Here is a 25,057-nt window from a genome sequence, read left to right as displayed (position 1 = left end):
TTGAAAAATCTATGGTGAAGCCGTTCCCATTACCAACGCTGTTAACTATGTCCAACACCTCCTCAGTTTTTCATAAATCTATCGTTCTCAAATCCACTAAATTGGTTTTTAATGATTTAGATTCTATTTTTCTATACCCCATGTATAACACTGTTGAATTATCATTATGGTATAGCAATATCATTAAACTAAATAGGAACATTAGATTTTGGTCTTCGTGGATCAAAGCGGGTATTTTTTATCTTAAAGACATTTATTCCAACAATGGAGTAAGGTTCTGAGGTCCTAGGATCCCAAGTCCCGGAGAGTATTGCTTAATTCCAAAAAATAGATTCTCGAGGGAATAGACTCAAGGCACTGGACCTCTATGGCCTTAAAAATTCAATAGTCTTTATAGTAGTGAGTCAAATCCCCTCTCTCTTATAATGAACCATGTTCAGGCTTTTGGTAAAAACAGAAGGTTCTTTTTATTCATAATTTGAATGAACATAGAAAATCAATTGAACGTGAACAGCCAACACGTGTTTCGCCCCCTGGGCTCAGTTGAGGCCGGGGCTTTCTCAAGGCTGTACGGGGGCAGGGGAAAGAAAGGACAAAAAGAAATTTAATCGTAAAGGAAGGAATTCAGTGAGCTATGAGAGGTTAGAGTGACCACTCCCAGTGAGTAGAAATTGTGTTTCGAAAAAATAAAGTAGGGCGTGATTTCAAACAAAGGAACTCGTGTCTCTAGATAAATCTAGATATATCAAATCGTTACAAAATTATAGTGAACAAGTTATTTTAATTTATTGTGAATTAATTATTTCGGTATTAGGACTTCGTAGCGTTCAGCATGTGTCAAAGATACTTTAGTTCTTAACCGGGGTCACTTATAGACACATTAAGCAACCTATGCTAGGAGAGAAATACTGTGCTAGAAAAGGTTCATTGAAGTTGGTAAAGTAAAGAGTCCAATCACCAAGGGCTATAGTATGAGGCAGGAAATTGCAAGCAGGTTTTACCTGAAGATGTGCTTTCAGAATTCTTTCGGTACTAAACAACTCAAACAGGTCATAAATATCTTCATTATTTCATCGTTCGTTTCATAGGTTACTTGTGAAATACAGGTATACCAGCCTCTGTGTGAAACAATATGTATTGATACAATCACAAGAATTGCAGGCGGCTAGTCATTTTAAAATGAGGTCTGGACAAGAATCAGTTGGTACAGTAAGCATTAAATCATATCGAGGACCCCTATTCTGTTTCCTATGAAGATGTGAGGATTCTGGGGGCCCAATAGTTGATTAACATGATGGAAAGGGGTTGGTAAGTTAATTGAGACAATTCTAGGAAATAAAGTAACCCAATGAAAAAACAGCGTTTCGGCGCGTGATGGGGGGAACAGTTATTTGTTATTTAAGAGATTCAAACGCTAGTCTAGTCATGTTGACAGGACATTACATAGGGGTAATCTACTTACTTTCAGGCATAAGATCAGAGTCCCTACGGGGGTGCCGTTTCTGGTCGTCTTCCGTGCGCCGTATTCGCGTTCTGGTCCGCGGCCATTTTAAAGGGGTTAATGCGGCCAGTCCCGTGTTAATCACGTAGGAAGGGGATCTTTTTTAGCGCCATCTTTGAGTGTTGTTGTATACCCATTAGCGAAAACGATTGATGTCTAAAAGCTACATATTTATTATTTGTTAATAAAGAGTGGAATTAGATCCTTTTCCAGTATATTTGAATTTGCTCTAATTCCTTATTAGTATAATTTTTAGGGAGGTATTTAATTTTGTTTTAAATTATATATATTTTGCTCGCCCGTGTATGCGGGATTACTATGATAATACGCGCCGCTTTGTGGTACACTTATAAACATTTATGATCTCTGTTAGCGGTGGTTTATTTCAGTGCGCTCGTGGTTTTAGTAAGACCATCGACGCCATCTTGGAATGTACCACAAAGCGGCGCGTATTATCATAGTAATCCCGCATACACGGGCGAGCAAAATATATATAATTTAAAACAAAATTAAATACCTCCCTAAAAATTATACTAATAAGGAATTAGAGCAAATTCAAATATACTGGAAAAGGATCTAATTCCACTCTTTATTAACAAATAATAAATATGTAGCTTTTAGACATCAATCGTTTTCGCTAATGGGTATACAACAACACTCAAAGATGGCGCTAAAAAAGATCCCCTTCCTACGTGATTAACACGGGACTGGCCGCATTAACCCCTTTAAAATGGCCGCGGACCAGAACGCGAATACGGCGCACGGAAGACGACCAGAAACGGCACCCCCGTAGGGACTCTGATCTTATGCCTGAAAGTAAGTAGATTACCCCTATGTAATGTCCTGTCAACATGACTAGACTAGCGTTTGAATCTCTTAAATAACAAATAACTGTTCCCCCCATCACGCGCCGAAACGCTGTTTTTTCATTGGGTTACTTTATTTCCTAGAATTGTCTCAATTAACTTACCAACCCCTTTCCATCATGTTAATCAACTATTGGGCCCCCAGAATCCTCACATCTTCATAGGAAACAGAATAGGGGTCCTCGATATGATTTAATGCTTACTGTACCAACTGATTCTTGTCCAGACCTCATTTTAAAATGACTAGCCGCCTGCAATTCTTGTGATTGTATCAATACATATTGTTTCACACAGAGGCTGGTATACCTGTATTTCACAAGTAACCTATGAAACGAACGATGAAATAATGAAGATATTTATGACCTGTTTGAGTTGTTTAGTACCGAAAGAATTCTGAAAGCACATCTTCAGGTAAAACCTGCTTGCAATTTCCTGCCTCATACTATAGCCCTTGGTGATTGGACTCTTTACTTTACCAACTTCAATGAACCTTTTCTAGCACAGTATTTCTCTCCTAGCATAGGTTGCTTAATGTGTCTATAAGTGACCCCGGTTAAGAACTAAAGTATCTTTGACACATGCTGAACGCTACGAAGTCCTAATACCGAAATAATTAATTCACAATAAATTAAAATAACTTGTTCACTATAATTTTGTAACGATTTGATATATCTAGATTTATCTAGAGACACGAGTTCCTTTGTTTGAAATCACGCCATACTTTATTTTTTCGAAACACAATTTCTACTCACTGGGAGTGGTCACTCTAACCTCTCATAGCTCACTGAATTCCTTCCTTTACGATTAAATTTCTTTTTGTCCTTTCTTTCCCTTGCCCCCGTACAGCCTTGAGAAAGCCCCGGCCTCAACTGAGCCCAGGGGGCGAAACACGTGTTGGCTGTTCACGTTCAATTGATTTTCTATGTTCATTCAAATTATGAATAAAAAGAACCTTCTGTTTTTACCAAAAGCCTGAACATGGTTCATTATAAGAGAGAGGGGATTTGACTCACTACTATAAAGACTATTTATTCCAACAATACCTTTATACCGTTTGAGGATCTACAAACAAGGTTTGGTTTAACCCAATCTGATCGTATTAAATATGAATATTTAATTAATTCAATTTTAGATTCCTTTCCACATACTATTCCGACTAGTGTTACAGCTGATCTATCCGTGTATATCCAAACTATTATCGCTGAAAGCTAATGGCGTTTCCATTTTATATAAAAAATTATCTAATACGTTAGGAAGTAACATAACGATGATTGCAACCTTCTGGAATAATGAACTTTCACTTACATTGTCTAATGATTCATGGGAAATTATATGGATCAGAAGTATTTCTGGTTGGTTACCTGTCTCACTTTATCAAACCAATTCCTATATATTATTTAATTCTTTATGGACTCCAAAACGTTTATTCCAGGCTAAACTCCTTCAATCTGACACTTGTTGGCACTGTAAATTGCATCCTGGTTCGTTACGACATATGCTTTTTGATTGCCCTTTAATTGCAAAATTCTGGACAGAAGTTTGGGATTTTATTAAGAAATTGTTGCATATACATGAAGACTTAGCATATAAAATGTTAATTTGCAAATCAGTTACATTATCACAATCTCTAAGTTCTGTTGAATGTAGGCTTTTTGATTTTTTGATTTCTGCTGCGTTAAAATCTATTACCTTTTGTTGGAAAGATGTTTCTAAGTTATCAGTTCATGCTTGGTGGTCTTGGGTTATCTTTACAAGACGAGGTGCTCAATTATCTTTGTCTGGGGTTAATCATAATCCTATTTCCTATCACTCTTTTTGGAGTCCTGTTGATCTCTATTTTGCATCTTAGGGGTATGTTTATGTATTGTAATGCTTTTTACGATTTTTATACTAACTAATATGTCATAGTAGCTCTATTTATTGCTTACTCAATAATTTGTTATTAGAGGTTTCCCTTCCCCCCCTCCTTTTAAGTTTATAAGAATATGACCAATTTCTTTTCTATTGGAATGAATTTGATAATTTTTGTATGTCTATGTTGTTGATGTTCATTATAAAATTTCAATAAAATATTTTGAACACAAAAACAAAAAAAAAACTGAAGTCCTGTGCACACGTGTTTGGGTAAAGTTCTGGGTGTGCCCAATATATATCAAGCGGTTTTCATGCTGCCATTAGGTGGCGCATTCCTCTCAGGCATTTGGGATAAGTTGACGACTTTGTCTTTTGTTGGCGTGCAACTATGGAGGCACAGCTCTGTGGCAGCACAGCCCTCTCATGGGGGTATCCTCTGGCACATTGTTTGTCATTCCGCACATGTGAATCCTTGTGCACATTTTCTTTATCATAGTTAAGTGCTAGGGCTGAAAAAAGCCCAGCAAACTACAGGTGAAATGACTTGACTGCACACGTGAGGTGATGCCTTCACAATGAAGCAGCAGACAGGAGACATCTGGTAGGTAGGATGATAGTCACTTTGTTGTACATCCATACATAAGAGACCTCAGCCACAAGACTGTCAGAACCAACTGCCAAAGATTAAACAACAACATTATTTCCCTTGGGAAGATATTTTAAATAACATCATAGCCTGGCAACTGAAACCAAGGCAAGGTGCTTACTACTTACTGCAGAACACCACAACACGCTTTTTTCAAATTTCACAGTGAGAAATGATTCATGCGTGAGCGGTCGGGTCATTTCAGCATGAAGGTGTGGTCCCACAGAGGCTTCCCTCCCCATTAAGGCAACCACCTTTACCTGTCCAGCACCTTGGGTCTCAATCACAGCCAAAGGTCCTTTCAGGAGTACTACCGTAACATGCACTACTGGAACTTCTCAGAGAAGCACTTGTCCACATGGCTAGAGGATGTTCGAGCGTGTTGGGAGCAAGGTTAGAAAATAATCTCTGGCTTAGAATTAATAATAACAACTACAGGTCTGGGGACGCATTCAAAAACAGTAAATACTGTAATTAGGAAGCCCTTTCAGGAGGTGACTGTACAACCCTAGCAACGAAAATGGCATACTTAACATGTTCAAAAGCCTAGGATTAAGAGCGTTGAATAAATGAAATGATAATTTCACTTATAACAGACAAAACAAAAACGTGAAGGTAATTTTGTATGGAGATTTTGTCACTTTTTTTAATGCAACCAACATCTATCACGCAAGATAAGAGCTCCATCCAGAGTTGCTAGCTTTTAGAGTAATTAATAATCCTCTTAGATTAACATTTACAGTACACGACACCATATTCCATTTTGGCTTTCAATCTTCATAGAATCTAGAACTCTTACTTGTACAAGAGTGCCCGGTATGCAGTAAAATATGGCACTGAAATCGCTGCTCCTTGCTTAAAGCTTAGTTTTTCGGGAAGGTGGAAAACTTCATCTGCAGATGCGATGGTGTATTCTGCATAACCACCCGTTATCGTTTTACAAGTAAAGACTCTGTCCCCCGTCTGCAAAAACAAAGTCAAAACAGATTTTATGCTGCACACAATGGGAAATAAAACTTAGTTCACATCCTGAATGCGGTTACTTCCAACTATATGTTACAGCTTTTAGATTAACTTGTTCTAGTGAATTCACCCTTCTGTGTGGTCTCCATTGATTTTCTGATTTTAGAACAATTAGTTCCCTGGCACCCTTTGTCTCGCGGCTCTCAGATGCTGCTAAACAGACTGCCTCCTTAATCTGGTAACCGATTTGCCTACCTTTTAGGTATGGCATGGTTCCATGATGTGAAAACATCACCAATAACACAAATATTAGCTGCCACAGGAGCCACTTTAACAATAAGACTCCAGGACTCCCACTGCAGTCAAGCAATGATGTGAGCATGCTGCAAACACACACGGCAAAGGAAAACATTTTTATATATATGAAAGCCTTCTTTTTTACATGAGCTAAATCACCTATATGTGATACCTTTAATTCCACAAGATCTGGGTGGTAAATGGCCAAAAGTTGCACCGACCTAACGTGAGTTACTGCACTGAAAGGGTACAAAGATCTCCTTGTCAGTTTTCCTTCAGTAAAAGCCTCTAGTCTAGTCTAATATAGTCTCATTTTCTATTGGCCAGGCTAGGGAAAAGCGTCAAACATCCTCTGTGCACTGTTATAAGGTTTATCAAACATCCAATTAATTGATAAACAGATCTTCGTCTAATGTATTGTAAAGATCATTTATATAGCAAACATGCATACCTCTGGCTGCAAACCTGGGCAGTAATTAATTCAGTTTAGTTGGGCTCTATCTTCCCTCCACTGGTAGTACCAAGCCCTTTGATAAGGTGAGAAAAATTATTCCTTGGAGAATACTTTGTGCATCTCTTTCTGACCCTTTTGCACGCGAACCTGTAATCTGTTCAGATACTTGGACAAAAATGTTCCTGCATTTTCACGGGGGCCCCCCTCCATGCAAAAGGGAGAATGCTGGGCTTCCATTGGCTGGGTACGAACTTTAAGGCCATGCAGGGAATATTTTAGGCTCTACAAAGTCTGTAGCATCTTTTATATTAAAGGGGTGCCGTAGGATCAATAAAAACAGGCACACACCATTGCACTTCAGGACAGACTTAAGATACCGCCCCAGGCGTGAAGAGACATTCCATCAAATTTTAACCGGGTACTGTCTAAACAGTGTTGAATTTTGTGCATTTAATATTGGCCTATGTCATATATTTGTATTGATTTCTGCTGAAAAGTGGTGATGTATGTTTCAGGAGGAAAGTGGTGGTATACATTTGCTTATCAATTTTATTTACACTTTAATAATTATGTGGAATTTGTAGCAGGTAGTAAGGTTGGCTAACATTTGAATGAGATGAAGTTAGTGCCATTAATGAACGGACATTGAGTTTCTATATAAATGGCCAACAAGAAACAGGATTACCTGTCTGAGGACACTGCAGCATGCCTTAAGTACATTACTAATAAGAGGATGAGAAGCTAAAATACATTTTATTCTTCAGGTACATTCAACCCACAATGTCGGAAAATACACTGTTGGTTGGACTCTAAGGTAGTGTGTCTTGGTCCACAGGTTTATGTATGGGAGTTCCCCCAAACTTTCTCAAGAGCTTTGATACGCAGAAGATATATGAAAACAAAGCATACACCTTGCTGTATTTAAAGACCAGCCCAGATGGAAGATCATCGGGCCCAACGCCATCTAGTGCTTTCATGAGGGTGAAATTAGTAAACCGGATATTTGAGTGACATGTGGGTTCTCTCCTTCTCTGAAGGCTTGTGCCCCTTTCCAACTGCAGAATCAGCACACTCGAGCATTATATACAGCGTCAGTAATATATATATACACCATACCTTAAATTTAGTCACACCTTTTCCGGTTGCTTCAATGACTCCTGCGACATCAGAGCCAGGTGTGTAAGGTAAAGTTGGCTTTCTGGCATAGACACCTGCACGTATATATGTGTCAACCGGGTTCACGCCACAAGCATGAACTTTAATCAGAACCTAAGAGAGATTGGATTTTGTCAGATCTGGCACACTGGTACATTGTATTATTTGTTAACATGTTTTAAAATCTTCTTCTGGCTTGCGACCCCCTTATCCCAAAACAATCTCCTTCAAAGCCTAAATTACGTCCTCAACCATCTAGACAGTAGACGTGCTGGATGGAGTGTGGGGGTGATCTGTGCTGGGGAGAACTATGCCAAACGTGTATATGGACAGAAAGCTGGATCCTCTTTTAAATCAGTTTCCACTTTCTCGATTATTTCTAAACTATGTATTTACCCAATACAAAAATGGGCATTGACAAACTAGCCTTGCAAATGACCCATCCTCGCTGCCACTCCTTCCTTTTCCGTGTAACTCCATTAAAGAAGTGAAGCCCCTGGGGACCCCAGAAGCTGGAACCTCAGATGTTCACTGAATGGTATGTCTACTGAAATAAACGCCTCAGTGGAGCATTCAACAAAACATCACTAACACAGCGGGATATTTTGTAATAAACTAACTACCAAGAACATAGAGAAGCATGCGTGCATTTTGAACTACACGACATGGAGTTTAAATAAATATATCAAGTCATCACACTGTCTGCAGGTAATTTATTCCATCCCAGATGGAGTGGTGGGCAAATCTCGTCATATTAGGCTGCAGTGGCAGTAACGGACTCTGACAGCAGCAGGACTGGGGCCGCCTGCCTCCTAAGGATTCAGGGGTCTGCTTTCGATTCACAATCGGCTCATCTGTTATAAATCAGCATTCAGAGCAATTATATGTATTCGTAAATAATCATTTCCACCTGATAGTCTTCTGGATTAGGTACTGCAACATTTGACTGGAGTTTAAGCACATCAGGGCCACCGAATTCAAGAACTCTGACAGCACGCATCAGCATTCTGGAAGTTGCCATGGTGCTCTTAACAGGGGAAAAACAAAAACATTTAAAAACTTCATCACAACCCTAACTGGATTCCCAAAATGTCAGACAAACAGCTTACACACTGACAGCTACGGCCTACTACAAGTAGTACAGAACCTATTGCACTGTAGAAGGCAAATGACACAGAAATATGCAAGGAACAAATCCATGCTTTTTCCATGACATATTATCGAATTAAATTAAGTTTCAGAAATGGAAATAAACGTAGGACAAAGGACTGTGATATAGAAAGTTAGAACTTTATGATCAACGAATGCAATGTGAAGCTAGAGTGTAAAGACTAGAAACAAACTTGTCACAAACAAAAGGCAATCAAGACAGTGTGATATGGCATAGACATAAAGGGTGCCTCAATGAGAAGAGTTGGTTTTATTATATTTATAATGCACAACCAATTGCTAGGTCTTAACTTAGCTTTGAGGAGTCAAACATCACAGATTATTCACCCAAAAAATCAAAGGTTACAGGGACGTTATAGTTAGGTTCAGAATTTACAGACATAAAACCATAAAAATTCAGCAGTTACACTTACGTCAAGTTACAATAGCTCGTGACCTAAGGTTAGTATAACTTGCGCTCCGGCTATGCACAGTTTTCTCATCAATAATTTCACTGCAAATGTTGCAGTTATATTATCAAAGATGTCTTAAAAGATGTTATGAGTGATGTAATATTGCAGTGCATGGTGAGGGTGCGAGTTATTTTTACCTTAGGGCACGTGTTCTAGTTACTAGAGATAACTATGACTGCTGAATTTCTATGGTTCTGTGTGTGTAAAATCTGAACCTCACTATAATGTCCCTGTAGGCTTTCTAAGTGTTTTTAAATTTTATTTCCTAACTATGACATCCCAGTAACCTTTGTTTTTTTCAGTGAAATTCTATGTTTTTGTAATGTTATTTCTAACTACAATGTTTCTGTAACATGGGTGTGAATGTGGGGGTGTGAGTGGTTGTGTGAGTATGTGGTGAGTCAGAATGTGTGTGACTAGCTGTGTGTGTCTGGGAGGGTTTATGTGGGTGTGTGAGTAGGTGTGTGACTGGGTGTGTGAGTCATTTTGTGGGTCTGTGAGTGGGTGTGCGAGTAGCTGTATGGGGGTGTGAGTGATTGCATTGGTGTGTGAGTTAGTGGGCTAGTGGGTGTGCAAGTGGTTTTGTGGGTCTGTGAGTGGATGTGTGAGTGGCTGTATGGGTGTGTGGGTCTGTGAGTGGGTGTATGGTTTTTTGAATAGAGGTCTGGATCCGCAGATCCATCCAAAATAGTGAGAATTTGTAAGGATCCAGGAGGATCTGTGAATCATCGCGCAAAAAAACATCTTTGGACAATATCTTGCCCATGAGGAGTCCCTCACAGACTGCCCCCCCCCCCCCCCCCATCATCAGTCCCTTTGGGTCTGGAAACCTCTACCATGACCCCTTATATCACTTTTACATTTTATTTTACCCACTGATGGAAAAAATGGGGGGCGTAACTTTCCTCTTAGGTTGCAGCCAGCCAATGACAGTATTGCTATTGGCTCGTGGAACCACAAATTCACCCGGATCAGCATCTCTAGATATACATAAATCTTTTTACTTTAAAAACTCCAAAACAACTGAACAGATTTACACCAAATTACAAAAAGCACCCTTTTTGAACCAAGATCTAGTTTTCTGCCAAATGTGGTGTAATTCTGTTCCGCAAATCAGGAAGTAGTTGAGTCTAAAATCCTGATGGGAAATTGCATGGGCAAATGCATTTTGGGCCCCCTCTTTTTCTCGGCCTCGCATATATTAGAAGGAGTGTAGAGATGAAAACAGGATGCCTTTGTGATTGCCATTACCTGAGGGACAAAAGAAACGTCTGAATCAAAAATTAGTTTCTACTCCGGTAATATGCCCGGGTGTGGCTCAGCTTGTGAATCTAGAGGAGGTCCTAATGATTAAGGGGGACATTAGAATGGCGGAAGGACCACCACCGCCAGGCCGGTGGTGGCAGTCCTTCCGCTATCGCACATGAAATTCCCACCACCGAATTAGGATGGCGGTGGAAATCCCAATGTGTCCGCGGCGGGCGAAAAGTCCATCTGCCAGGGTTCTGCAATACGGTCCTTTTCCACCCGCCTTGCTGAACCAGGACACAGGGCAGCATTGCGGCGGCGCCGTAGGGATTACGGAATCCCTTTCCGCGGCGGTCATCCCACCACAAAAAGACAGGCGGAGGCTGGATTCGAGGGCCCGTTAATATGTATGGTGGGACTGCCGCACGTCTGGCTGGCGGTCCCAGCACTGCAACGATGGCGGGCAGACTGATTTCCGCCTGCCATCGTAATGAGCCCCTAAATGATTTTGAAAGTACTTATATTCAACTATATATGCAACAGTTGGACATCAATTTCTTTGGGGAAACAGCTTAAATTGACCCTTCAAGAAGATCACTTCATTAAAGTCCAATACAATCTGGGTGTCAATAGCATACAGCTGACACTGCAGACCACGGGCACTGGTGGACTTTCTATAACAATACATGATCACCAGGGCAGATTGGAAATCAAAATCAGCCTTGGCAAAAATGTTCAGTCCAATCACACACTGCAGGAGATCACGTTTAGGAGCTTTTATGGTTGAGTCCACCTCAAAAACATCACCCTGCACTATAGTCTACCAGGAAAATGGCAGAAGTGAAGAATGATCATTCTGGCCCTGAACAGGCGAATGTTATTGAAAGAGATGCAGCGGCCTTCTTACGCACCAGTCAACATTTTAACACCTGGAATGCCAGGAAAGCCTTCTTTCTTCAAACAGATAGTAAAATGCCACTATGTTTAGTTAGGATAGAGCCTAAATTAAAAGGCTATTTATACACAATGGAGCATATACCCAGATCCAAGAATTCTTCTGAGGATTGTTTTACAAAATTGTCATTGAAAGAGGAGTCTGGGTGAAAAAAATAAGTTATCAAAGCAAGTATGCAAGAAGTGCTGCCTCTGTCAGGGAGAGTAGTGGAAGAGAAAGTGGAAAATTAGTAAAGTTCAATGACTTAATAAAGCAGTTTGTAATACAGTTTGGAGTGAAATAATACCCAGAGGATAAATACATTTCAAAGAAAGCAAAACATTATTACCAAATGGGAGGGGAGTGTATGAGGAGAACTGCTCTTACATTCAGAGAAAATTGTATCATTTGACTCTACAAAATAAGGCATTGTTGAAGCCTTTTATTATTATTCTGGGTATTCCATAAAAGAGAAGCAAAAGGAAAATCAGTGTGAAATACTGGTGGTGAGTATGCTATTGTATGCTGGAAATGTGCTTCTTTTAGTGATAGTGAATAAAGACTTAAAACGCGTAAAGTAATAGAAAGTGTGGTGATAAATTCAGGAAGCTTATGGAAAGGACAATTTTATTGGCCCTGTGTACTATATACCACACAACTTAAAGTATGCCATTGCCATGGTAGATATTTGCAGTAAGTACACAGCCAGTGAAATATGTAGTAGTATTTAATACCAAAACTGATGGGTTGATTATTAAAAGGAGCCAGAGTTTACAGTGCATGAAATCGGTGTGCAATTTCTAAACAAAAAGGATTTTAAACAAATGTAAAGTTCATGTGCATAAAAGGACATTTAGTGAAGTATCACTGAAAAAAACAATGGATTAGCAGGACCAAAATCATTGGTAATGAATGCATCCAGAGAACAACTATATTGAAAAGGTATATGGTGGAAGCCCTTAACCTGTTCTAATCATTTTGAATCACTCAAAATGACATATCTGGGTTATCTTGTTACGACAAATTAAGGGTTGTGTATGTATCCTACATGATTGCAGAAATGTAGGAATGGGCGGTAAGAAGAAGAGCAAGAAGAGCATGAAAAGGAAGGTTGTGAAGAATCCGTGGTGCAGGAAAAGTTCAAGCTGCTATTGAGACAAAAGCCCACTATTCAGCTCGAACAAAACCATGAAGTCCATTTGAGATGGGCGTGTTCTTTCCTGTTCAACATTAGAGGTCTCCTCTGATGACTGCGACACTCAACAGGGGCACATGCCTTTCTAATTCTATCCTGTGTGACGACTGCCTACAGGCTTTTCCTAGATAATGGTCTGAATTATCTCAGTAACCATGGCCTGTTGAATTCATTCAACAGAAAGGGAGAGAGTGGAATTGAGACAGAAAGTGAGTGACTTTTTCTCACGCATACAGTGTGAATGGTGGAGTGTAGCTGGATCAGCGTTCTAGTTGGTTCACCTCAGTGTAAGAGATGAAGGGGTAGTTGAGGGTTCGTGAAAGGGAGATACCATCGGCCAATTCCTTTGTTTAGCAAAGTTTTCTATCATCATGACTGGCAACCATTGATTGAGCCTCTTCCTGTTGTATTGCTGGTCTCCAAGGCAATGGCAACATATGCAGAGCTCTGTCTGACGCTGAATTCATAAGCCAGATTGACCAGTCCAAACTGATCTGACCAGTGAGCCTTGCCTTTAAAGCTTGTGAAAATGTTTTGTACACAGAGACGGTCTTCAAACCACATGCAACTTTTGGATTGCTTCTCTCCCTCTAGAATGTGCTTAAACTTGGGAATGCTTTGTTATGCATTTCTGTTGCACCTTGAGGTGAAATGGACTACTCAACCACCTGCATGTAGATTCAAAATGCTCCTGTCAGATGGAGCTAACCAGACACTAGGTAGACCTGCACTGACTACATAATCTATGAAAAGGATGACTCAACACACCAAAGTCGCCCAATTGCAAGGATATCCACACTGTCAAGCTTACCATGAATAAGGGTGATCCAAGTACACCATCATGTGGGTTTTATATCTGCAGTGATACCGGTTCATGAGCTGGCACCGACGCCAATCAACCTAGTTCCTGGGTGTCTCTATTGCAATTGTGAGAAGCAGCCTAATTTTACACTAATTGCATGTCTGGTTGGTGTGGCTGAAGATGGTCTTATTTATTCTAAAACAGTATGATCAATTTTTGTTGCCCATACAGTTTCAGAGAAACCAATTTTGAAGTTGCAGTCAGGATCCTAACCCGAAGTCCAGTTTCCAGTAGGAACCAGTAAAGCTGTTGGTCTCAGTGGATGCAACCGGTTCTGCGTGTGCCACCGGAAAATCTCAATGCAAACCGTATGTTTCAAAATACCGGCCAATGATTTCAAGCTACGCTGGGAACACACTTAGTCAGAGCTTGTCCACCATTCCATCTGTCACCACTGAATTGCCTGGATGGAGGGCCATAACTGGACACCACTGACCACACAACATCTAATTATTGCAGCACTTGGAGCTACTCATGTGATGATGATGGAATCATGGAAGCTGGGCATTGACCCACCCTAACCCTTGAATTCTCAAGTCTGGTACCCAAGGTTGGACTACTGGAAGGACTTGGTCCAGAGTCCTGCATCTGTTTCTCTCTGGATACTGACAACATTAAGTGCTACTGGCTGTCTTACACTATTGAGTATATAACCTGTAGTACTGAGATTATGGATCATTGCATTCTATGGAATACTGTTCCACAGAATGCTGCATGACCCAGAGTGGAATGTTCACATCCAACAGTTGACATTTGAGAAGTTTTACAGAGAATGAGAGGATGTGATGGTTGCAGCTCTGTTTATTGGAATAAAATATAATAAAGATGCCACCACAAATTTAAGGAAGATTACAACAACGTTTATGATGGCGATGAGCAGAGTGGAGTTGTAGATGAACCCACTAAGAGTCAAGCAGTACGGAGCTACCGAGTTTGTAATACTCATATCAGATAAGTAAAATTACCTTCTGACTATTGTCACCCGGACCTGTATACACTGGAAGTGTGGTTACTAGGTACAAAGCTTGTTCTGTGAATTGTGAGGTGCTCAATTTAACAGGCTTTTCATCGCTCATCTTTTGGGCTTCATGTGTTCCATGACCATAATTTACGTGCACCATGCATTCCATAAAGCATCATCAGTGCACAGCATCGGATGCATAGATGCTCGGGTGTGGGTTTTGTTGGAGGCCATTTTAGCTTGGGAAGCCTTGCTCAGCAGAACACTCCGTTGCGATGGCATACATTTTTAAGCCCTTACGGAGCCATTTTAAGTAGGTTTTCTTTCTTCACAGGATAGCGTTTGTGCCGCACTTGCATTGTTTAACTTTTACACAGTATAACATGTAAGAACACGCTCAATAGTGGGGTCACAAGGTAAAGTATATGGAAGGTAACCAACAGTGAGTCGCACACTTATTTTAGAAATGTGTCAACAATCAGTGACATGCACACTCATTTCAAGTGTGTCAACAGTCGTGATACGAACAACTGATAAAGGGCTACACTCACAGGTATCTACAACAATTGATAGGCTAACTTAGCACTTATTTAAGAGCGTGTCAGTCAGTGACACGCACACTCAGTTACAAGCGTGTCCACAGACAGCACACTTATTTATGCGTGTCAGCAATCAATGTGACACGCACACTCATTTCAAGCTTGTCAACAGTCAGTGAAATGCACACCTGATAAAAAAAAAAGCTAAACTCACAGGCATGTACAAGTGATATGCTCACTCAGTTACAAGCGTGTCCACAGATAGCACACTTCTTTATGTGTGTCAGCAATCAGTGATACGCACACTCATTTAATGCGAGTCAACAGTCAGTAATACACATAAAAAATAAACTAGACTTACAGGTGGATCCATAATAAGTGGTGCGCACACTCAGTCTAAGCGTGTCAACAGTCAGTGATATGCACACTTGATTAAACGCGACACTAGCAAGTGTCTACAGCAAGTGATACGCTTACTCATTTACAAGTACGTCAGTACTAGTATCATATTTATAGCTTCCTACTTTTGTTGTTCCCTCAAATGTGTCCCAGACATCAGAGAAGTTCTATTGTGAAAGAACATGCAATCAGTGAATCCACCACTTCCTTTCGTGGAATTACCTGATGATCCCCCTGTTAAGCGGAGTAACTGGTTGGATGCCTTCCAAACCTATTTGGGTGCCATTACTGCATCAAAATTTCACCCAGAAAGAAGATACCTTCTTTTACATTCTATTGCCTTTAAAGGTTGTTCTATTTTTAAACACTTACTTGATGTGACAAGAGCAGAAGGTGAGGTGATCGATGAATATATGGAGGCCATAAATAACTTGGGGGCTAGGTTTGATGTACAACAGAGCATTGTAGTACTGCATCACAAATGCCTTTGTGAGAAAACAACTTTCTGGTGAAAACGTGGATACCTATGTCTCAAAACTTAGGCGATTAGTGGCAGAATGCAACTTTTACAATTTTACAGATCAGTTGGTCTGCAATCAATTTATTAGTCATTGTACCAACAAAGGAATCCAACAAAAATTGTTGTCCTTAGATAATCAGATGTTGGATGAGACATTATGCATTGCTAAAAGTATAGAAACATCTCAGATCTCTGTAAAGGAATTGGAAGGAAACAATTGACACTGTGAATGTTGTAAAACTCAAAACTCAGAGACAACAGTATTGCAAAGATGTTAGAGCTAAAGAATGTAGAGAACTGGGGCGATTGAGTAAAAGTAATGTTTTCAGTCATTTTTTTTAAACTTCAGGTGTGGAATCCCAGCTCATCTCAAAGGAGGGAGAGTCTGTCCGGCAGAATTGTTCACACGCAAAAATTGAAACATACTCAGATATTTTGCCAAGGTGTGTCAGAGGTCAAAAAAAAATCCAGGCAAAGAAATAAGTGTGGTCATGGAGGGTTTAGGAGAAGGGTCCAACTGCAGTTTCGACCAAATTCAGAACAATTTGAAAGACATGGTTTTAGTAATCAATGAGGGTGAGGTCAGGGCAGGTGATCCCTCACAATGTGTTGACCCAAACATTGATGTATTGGTGTGTGATAAAATAATCAAATTACTGGTTGATTCAGGAGCCAGGATCACAATGATGACTGAGGAACTATTCCAGGAGAAATGGCCTGGCAAAGTTCTAAAACCCCAGGATCGGGCCCCCATCTCATACAAGGGTAGAAGAATTGAGTTAGCTGGATTTTGAGGACATTTTACCTTTCAGGAGAAGCAAACTTTTTGGGAAAATATATGTGGCAATCAAAGATTTGTGCATTGTGGGTTGGTTCCACCAAGAACTTTTCAAAATGGTTTTGAGGCCCGGAACTAAAGTCCAAGTCTCAGTCATTTGTCTAGATCACATCAAAGAAGCAAGATCCAAAAATACCCTGTGAAATTTTCAGCGAAACCAGGCACCACCAAAGGTTTTAGCCATACCGTAAAGGCTAAAGAGGAGTCCATTCCCAAAAAGCACGAATTTCGCAGTGTCCCAATTTACGTCATAGATGATCTAGAGAAAGAGTTGAGAGGAATGTGTGACAAAGATATAATAGAGCCCATGGAATCATCTCTTTGTTTGTCTACGTTGGTTGTTGCACACAAACTGAATGGGGAAATTGAGGATTTGCATTAATTTGCGTAGTCTCAGCAAAGCAATATGGGTGGATTTCCATCCACTTCCAAAGATTTCCAACCTGTTGGCACTTATTGCTGGAGCGAAGTAATTCAGCAAGTTGGACTTAGCCTCAGCATACCATCAGGTGGTCTTAGAACCCGAATCTAGACACTATATCATTTTGTTTCACCATTTGGCACATTTAAGTACTGCAGGATGCCGTTTGGGTTGGCTTCAGCCACCACAGTATTCTAGAGAATAATGTACCAACTTTTTAAGGGAATGAAAGGAGTGGCGGCATTTCAGGATAACATATTGATCTTTGCAGCATCCACAAGAACAGGACAGTATTCTTGACCAAGTTCTGTTCATTGTGCAGGAGAAAGGGGTGGTGCTTAAAATAGAAAAGTGTGAATTGCTCAAAGACAGAGTGGGTATTTAGGCCATGCTGTATCAGCAGATTGCATCGAACCAAGGCCAGGATTAGTTGATGCCATTATCAATGCAGTGACACTCATAGATAAAACAACTCTAAAAAGTCTTTTATGGGTTTATGTGAATTTTATGCCAGATTTATTCCCGATTATGCCTCTCACGTTAAAGCTTTGACTGGATTGTTTAAAAAAAATGATTTATTTGATTGGGATATCAACTGCCAGGAGGCGTTTGAATGGATTAAAAGACAGTTAGCAAATTTAAAAGTTCTTAAAATGTTGATGCCAGCAACCTTGCTTTGGGGGCTGTACTTACTCAGAGTGAGCAAAGTGTTGAAAATACTATTGGATATACATCCAGGACACTCAGGGAGCCAGAAACACACTTCTCCACCATTGTGAAATAACTTTTGGCTTGTTGGTGGGGTATTCTAGAATTTGAGCCTTATGTATGGGGAACCAAGTTTACTGTAAAGACTGACCACAAGCATTTGGTGACATTCATGCCCCAGGGCACAGGCTACAGAGTTTCCTTGCACAATAGCGGTAAGACAAGCAATACTGTTCAGCGGCCGAGTAAGTAGGTGCCGTTTGCTATGCTTTCGACAAGCTCTACTATTTGATGATTAGCGGCCGAGTACCTAGACGCTGCGGTATATGCCTTCCGACTTTGCCGCACCGAGAGTTATATGCGCAACTATTTTCTGTTAGTTCCCGTTTACCTGGATTGACGGTAGCGGGCACCTAGCATCAATGAGTTCATTGACATTCCTTGGTTTTGCGATACAGCTCCGTTATGAGTACCGCCGCTTTTGAGCTCTCTGGCCTAGTTAAAGTACGAGGTCATTATCATAATCTTCACCGTCGAACTTCTGATACATCACCTCGGTTCATAACATGAGCGCGAAATCCTTAGCTTGCCACAAGCTCCTGCAATCTCACCATAAGTTTGCTATGGTTTTACTTGGGTCGTGATCATTATATGCAATGAAGCCTACCGTTTTTTGAAACATATCGATCACTATTCAGTACGACTGAATCTAATGGTTTCAGTGGTACCTTTTGTTTTTAATCCTAGCACAAGGTAGTCAGAATAAAGGTCAATAGGCTAACCTTGTAGTTAGTTTTAACTCACCCACTCACCTGCACTGCACCTCTCAAGACACCCCGCCAGCTCACATTGGGTTTTTAGTAACAACCCCTCCAATAGAAAATACATCCCTGAGCTCCTCCCTCACAGCGAGGGTGTTGTAGCCCACACCATGACTAGGGTTCATGGCGCGAGGAGGATTCCCAATGATGAAGCATGCCACCATTGGGGGTGAGGGAAACCATCCTTAAAAGCGACACCCCCCCTGTAAGGCAGCCCCTTTTGTGTTCTCTTGCCTTATAAGACCAGAGGGCTTTGTGTGTATCGAGTTCATTGATCTGGGGAGTTTGCCCTAGCTTGTCTTCTAAATCTCCACAGGCCCCTTTTGTGTATACATATAGACTATTTGCTTTCCCACTGTTTGTTTTATTAAGGCCTGGCAGTCTTGGTAGCTAGGGGGAGGTTGACAACATTAGCACAGTTATGTTCGTCAGTAAAATGCTTGTTACAATATGCGGTAGGCATAAGAAAGGAGGAAGAGAATACATTTCCTGGGTATTATCTGGCTATCTAGTAAACTTTTAACCAATCTGATTAAAGAAGAAAAGTTAAAACCACTCTTGGGGTAGTTTTGTAGATTCCCTAGTGGTGGCAACACTCACTTGAAGTTTGCTTAAGGTAAAGCAACTGGCAGGTAATTGCAGCACATTTGGTGGGCCTCATAGGAGCATTTTAGTTTTTGATTCTGAAGTTTGAAGTGGTCTTTATTCATGTACTCTTCACTGATGTTCTAGGCTTCCTAGCTGGTGGCACTTTTTCCAAGTATCAACATTACCCATCAACATGTTTGGAACAACATTTTCAGATTCACATGGGGCTTCCTGACGGAATGTACAGTACTGAAGAGCACACTAACTTGCCACTTCATCCATTTAGCAGTTTTCAGCAGTAACAAAATCCCATCCGCTCTTGTGGGCTTCACATTTTACAATAGCTACTTATCTAGACAATTGCACGGCACTAAGCAAATCCACAACATAATTTCTAATTCGAATGGGGAATCAGAGAAAGTCATGAAACCCCTCTAATACCACAACTGACTGAAAAGCTGGGCCACGCAAAAGCCATACTATCAGTATAAATGGTGACACTCAGCCACCTATGCGGAAAGTGCATTGCACAAATAGGAGGCTTCCATATCTTCCGAGGTGCATTAGCTGCTTTTAGAACTCCTCATCCATCTCTTAGACAAGAGCGGTCCACAAACAAGGAAAATTGAACTCTTCTAAGAGGAAATCTCAAATATCAGGTCTTGACTTGGTACACAATTCAGTGACATCTGGACAGTCATGGTGTACCCCATCAGCATCTGAATTATTTTTGGGAAGTAGCAAAATAGTATCAGGGTTTAGACCATTAAAACACTTTAAGCAAAAATTCTCTGCAGCCAAAATCATATTTAGTAAGTCTTGTGTGTCATGTGCCGAGTTCGAGAATGAGTCGACATGATTTTGACTAAATGTGGAACCATTACACTAAGCCAACAGCCCATAATAATGCCCTCACACTGCTGAATGCTGGCACTCATTGCAGCCACTACTTTTAGGCTTCAAGACAGCACTGCAGCTACTGGATCAAGAGTGGCAGAGAAATAAGCCATTAGTTGTTTAACTTCACCATGGGTCTGTGGCAACACAGTACAACACAAAATCCTTCTCATAATCAGATATTCCTAGGGCTGGTGTGCGGCAGAGTTTCTCTCTTAGCTCTAGTAAGGGATTCCTGCATTAATTGTCCAAGGGTAATGGATCAGACATCATTGTGTTCAAGTCTCTGTAGAGGCTTTACTACCAGGGAAAAGTTGGAAATCCACTGACAACATCCTGACTTCTCTGTGCTGTTGGGGTGGGGAGCGTCATTTTCATGATTGTAAAGATACATTCCTGAGACACTTTCCTAGCTCCTTTCTTGATGTGATGTCCCAGATTCAGAACCTTCCTCTGACAGCACCATAATTTTGTAGGGGACACCTTGCATCTGTTTTCTGACAAATGGTTCAGTAAAGCAATTGTATTTTGCTTGCATGCAACTTGCGTTATTGATGCCACCAATGGGTCATCAATATAGTGGACCAGAACGGAGGTGCATGGTAACTGTAGGGTCTCCAGATTCTTTTTCAGTATCAAATTAAAGATTAAGGGACTGTTGGTATACCTCGAGCCCGACGCCACATAAGGGTTCTTCCTAACCATCTAAAGGCAAAAAGGAACTATCCTCATGTACTAGAATGGAAAGGAATGTTTAAGACAAATCAATGACAGTAAACCATTCTGCATCCCATGGAATCTGGAAAAGTATCTCAGCAGGATTTGGTACCACAGGAGACCTCAAACAATCATACAAATGTTGACCTGCAGGTCTAGTAACATGAATAATCTACTCAACCTAACTGTAATGCACCTGACCCAAAAACTGGTCCAAATTGTGTGATCTTAGGCAAATACTTTATTTCATTGAGTTATGGCCAGACTGGCCGCACCGAGAATCAGGTGTTTGCTCGGGAGGCTGGAAGGGAGGGGGTGTTACTGGGGGTCGGTTTTGTAGCAGTGCAGCAGTTTTAATAACACTGCAGATTACCTTCTATATCCAAAGGTTTTCAGGCAACAATAAAAGTGCCACAATAACTCTGGTTATTAATGTACCCGCTGGAAAGAGATCAGAGTTTTATCTAGTGGCAGTTTTAACTCATCTAAGGAAGCACAGTGGGTTATTATGCCTGCTGCAAAGAGTGTTTACTATGCAGATCACAGAACAATATTTAATATGCATAGCTCAGTGAGTTACAGCTTTTTTCACAGAAATCCTTTTGATACTGTGCAGTTCATAAGTTACAATTGTAATCTAGGCTCGAAAGTTATTTTTTTTGTCCCAGTCTTTCATTATCCAAATTTTGCTAAAAAATGGTTTGGGTAGAAAGAAATTCTTATCAGTAAAGTGAACCCTAACCATTGTGTTACATTATAAGTTTGTGCTTCCCCGGACCAAGCACTCATAACAAATGCCTACCAGAATGGATGACGTGAATCCTACACCTTGAAGTCTTCTTTGCCTTATGTAACATTTTCTATACACTGATTTACACACGTATGACTAATTGACTCTGTATGCGTTTGTGATGTAAATGCACTGGCATCCTACACTTGTATGAGAGGTGCTATAAAACAAATGAAATTTATGTGAGAGAGGGGCTACGGAGAGATGAGAGGCACTGCTGGAGGGTGATGGTGAGGGAATCATTGAAGAGCCCCAATGAAGATTGCTATATCCTAGTGCACTAAAACATCATCATTTACTATGCTTTAAAAACTAATGCAATTGAATATAGAATGAAAAATGTGTTTTAGAAAGCACCAGTTTTGCAAATTTTTCCCCACATTTTTTTGGGGCAGAACTCTCCCCAAACCCACCTATAGTGGTCAGGCTCACTCGCTGCACTCGATCACTATGCACCTTATGAGGGCTGGTCTGACAAAAGTTGCCTGGGCTGCTTTGGGCTCCCAGTCCAGCCCTGTATTGAGTCACATTTTTCTTCATTATTAAATATGAGAGCACCTTCAAATATGTGAGTTCAGCATGTCTGTTATACAGAAGCGCTTATGTTTGATTTATTAGACTAAACATTTTCACCATGTATAATAAAATCCTAGCCCACATAAAAGTTAGAAATGACCACACTTGCCTCTTGATTCATGACATGCAGTTTTACTGATAAAACTATATAGCGTACAAACGATAGTGGGAAAAAGTGTTTAAGCAAATATCATTTGCCCATCACCAAGTAATGTGTTCTGGTTTGTATTGATCCTATTAAAAAAATTGGTTTGCTTCACACATTCGAATTTCTTTAAAAAGTACCTTCGAACCACCGAAATAGATTTTAAAATATTTGTACAGTTCATTTACAAGGTATTTAAAATGTTGTTTAGAAACAAAACTGACATCCTATAGCCTTTCATTCCACACAGCAGGATTGTCAGACAGTTCACTTTCCTTTCCCTTCTCTGACTGCAAAGTTAGAGGAATTTGTAAACAGGATCACCAGGAGAAAATAAGGAACAATCTGTAAGAAGACATAAGCTTTAAAACACACAGCAAATGTAACAAGATTTAAAGTCACCTTCATTGTTCCTTCACTTTCTTAATTATAAGAACATCTGTTTTTTGTCAGCTGGAGTCGCTCACCAGACCGGGCAAGAAGTTCCTAAAAATAGATCAACCTTATAAGATTTGACTGCCATAGCAAGTATATTTCTCGAGGGCTGCACAAGATAATCTAGGACAACATTTTGATTCACCTTTTGCAGGTCCTGAACTATCATCCACTTTTTATTTGCTTTCTGCAAACCCATCACAGGTGAGATGAAGAGACTCCCTGATATTTCCTCCAGAATGCCTTGCTTTAGCATGGATTCAATCACAGACTACCATGACAGCTACCACCTAAGGTGAGGTTGTATTGGGGTGATCATGGATACTCTGCATTAGGCGTTATTGTGATTCTCACTGGTTCATCTTTTATCCGACTAATATCCTTGCCTCAAAAGTCTTAGACTTTCCTTTTTCAGTGCTTGCTTCTTGTGTAATTTAGAGTTTACATCCTGATCATGTGTCTGGAGTTTCACACTATCTGGTGTGCAATGGATCACACAATTTAACTTAGAGTAATCCCTTGCACAAGAGATTGACCGACTTAAATCATGTTTTAAAAAACACACACACAAAAATAGCCCTCTTCGAGAGCCCCTATTTTCACAAGTACTTTATCTAAAACTAGGTTTGTGCTCTGCTGATTTGAAATACCTACAACTTGGACTTGTTTTCCTGAGAGGCGTAGGTTTGGAACCCACTGTCCTCACAGTAGAGTGATTCTGGTTGGTCATTCACAGCTCCATCAGAATATGGACCACTTTGGTCTACCTCTAGAACTGTGCCAAGCACACAGTTCTCCTCCCCTCACACACACCACCATTGTTATTGAGTAGGATCCAGCCCAATGGGAATGTTGAAAACTAGGAACTTTTGGGAGATTATCAGCACTCATAAAAGGGTTCTGTTGAACCTCTGCTTTGGGTTAAGATTCTACCTTTGGTTAGTCATATTTTGTTGCACCATTGGGGCTTGGAGAATACGGACATTATATGAGCTTTGCATCACATTCATGTTGGGCATTTGAACATCATTATGCATTCGATTTGGGTTCAAATTACATTCTTGTTTCCAGTGACCCAACCTGTCACAAATAGGACAAGCAGTAGTGTTCTTCAACATGTTTATGTCCATCCCTGCATTCTGGTCAACTACCTCTGCCATGCAGACCAAAATTCCCTGCCTGCAACATCAAACCACCACCTTGGTAATCAACTTCCTGTATTTCTGTGCCACCACCAGAGACAGGATTAAGTCGTGTATTCACAACAAGCGGACTGTTCTGACATCACCTCTGCACCAATTTAGTCAGTGCCAACATGAATTTCTCCTTAATCTTCTTCTGCTGTCTCCAAATAATCCCTGCAATATTTTGCATAATTTCAACCAAAGACCTTAACTCCGAACAAATCACATTCTACTGTATAAGAGAGTAAGCCTGGGCATAAAACTTCGCTCCGCTCAAGGAGTTTGCTGAATTCGGCAACTCCGTGGAGAATGAGGAGTTACCAATAAACTCTGCAACAGAGTTATTATTTTGTTGGCGTGCTTGAAATGTAATTTTGTGTGTGCAGGAGTGACTTGCTAGCCGCTCGAGCGTCCCATGAGATTTCCTAGCTGTTTGGGTGCGCTACGAGATTTGCTACCTACCCACAAGATCCTGTGAGATTTTGCGGCCGCTAACACAGCTTTAGGCCATGTCAGCGCATTCTGGCAGATGTTTTGTGATATACGCGGCTGCAACCTGGTGAAGCAGTTAAATCTTCCCGAAGTGACAATTTTCTGTAAAAAAAAAAAAAAATCTCCTCAAATGGACCGTTCGCATTGGTGTTTTGTGTAAGGAGTCTATTTTTTTAAAACTTTTTTTACCAACAGAAATGAAGTGCCCCAGAGTCTCCGCCTTCCTGTTCCTGTCCAGCAGGCTCCTCCCAGGGCTTTGTCCCTCTCCTGGCCACTTTGCATTTTAATTTGGAGCTGGAAGGATCACGCTTTGTCTGTTGCATATAGCATTGGATTTAAGGACTTTGTATTTGAGAATTCACAAGTAGGTTGAAAAACTATTGTATAAGGGTTTTGTTTGTTCGATAGAGGGCATGCACCAGGATTTAT

General features: G+C 40.5%; 1 protein-coding gene across 2 annotated transcripts in view; it reads right to left on the bottom strand.

The window, feature by feature from the left end:
• Window positions 1–25,057, bottom strand: part of CRYZ (crystallin zeta) — a 205,939-nt gene that overhangs the window by 120,426 nt on the left and 60,456 nt on the right. The window contains exons 2-5 of one of the 2 annotated variants that reach the window (XM_085602271.1): window positions 22,920–23,003; window positions 8,647–8,763; window positions 7,698–7,850; window positions 5,667–5,830 (exon numbers count right to left, since the gene is read on the bottom strand). In XM_085602271.1, coding sequence (XP_085458397.1) covers window positions 5,667–5,830; window positions 7,698–7,850; window positions 8,647–8,763; window positions 22,920–22,925 — 440 coding nt within the window. In that variant the 5' untranslated portion in view covers window positions 22,926–23,003. The remainder of the gene's footprint in view (window positions 1–5,666; window positions 5,831–7,697; window positions 7,851–8,646; window positions 8,764–22,919; window positions 23,004–25,057) is intronic. The other variant, XM_085602272.1, reaches the window with a different exon arrangement.

Source organism: Triturus cristatus, chromosome 4_2 (genome assembly GCF_964204655.1).
Source record: "Triturus cristatus chromosome 4_2, aTriCri1.1, whole genome shotgun sequence".
Lineage (NCBI taxonomy): Eukaryota > Metazoa > Chordata > Amphibia > Caudata > Salamandridae > Triturus > Triturus cristatus.
The sequence above is the reverse complement of the archived record's forward strand: the minus strand, read 5'-3'. Positions and strand labels throughout refer to the sequence as shown.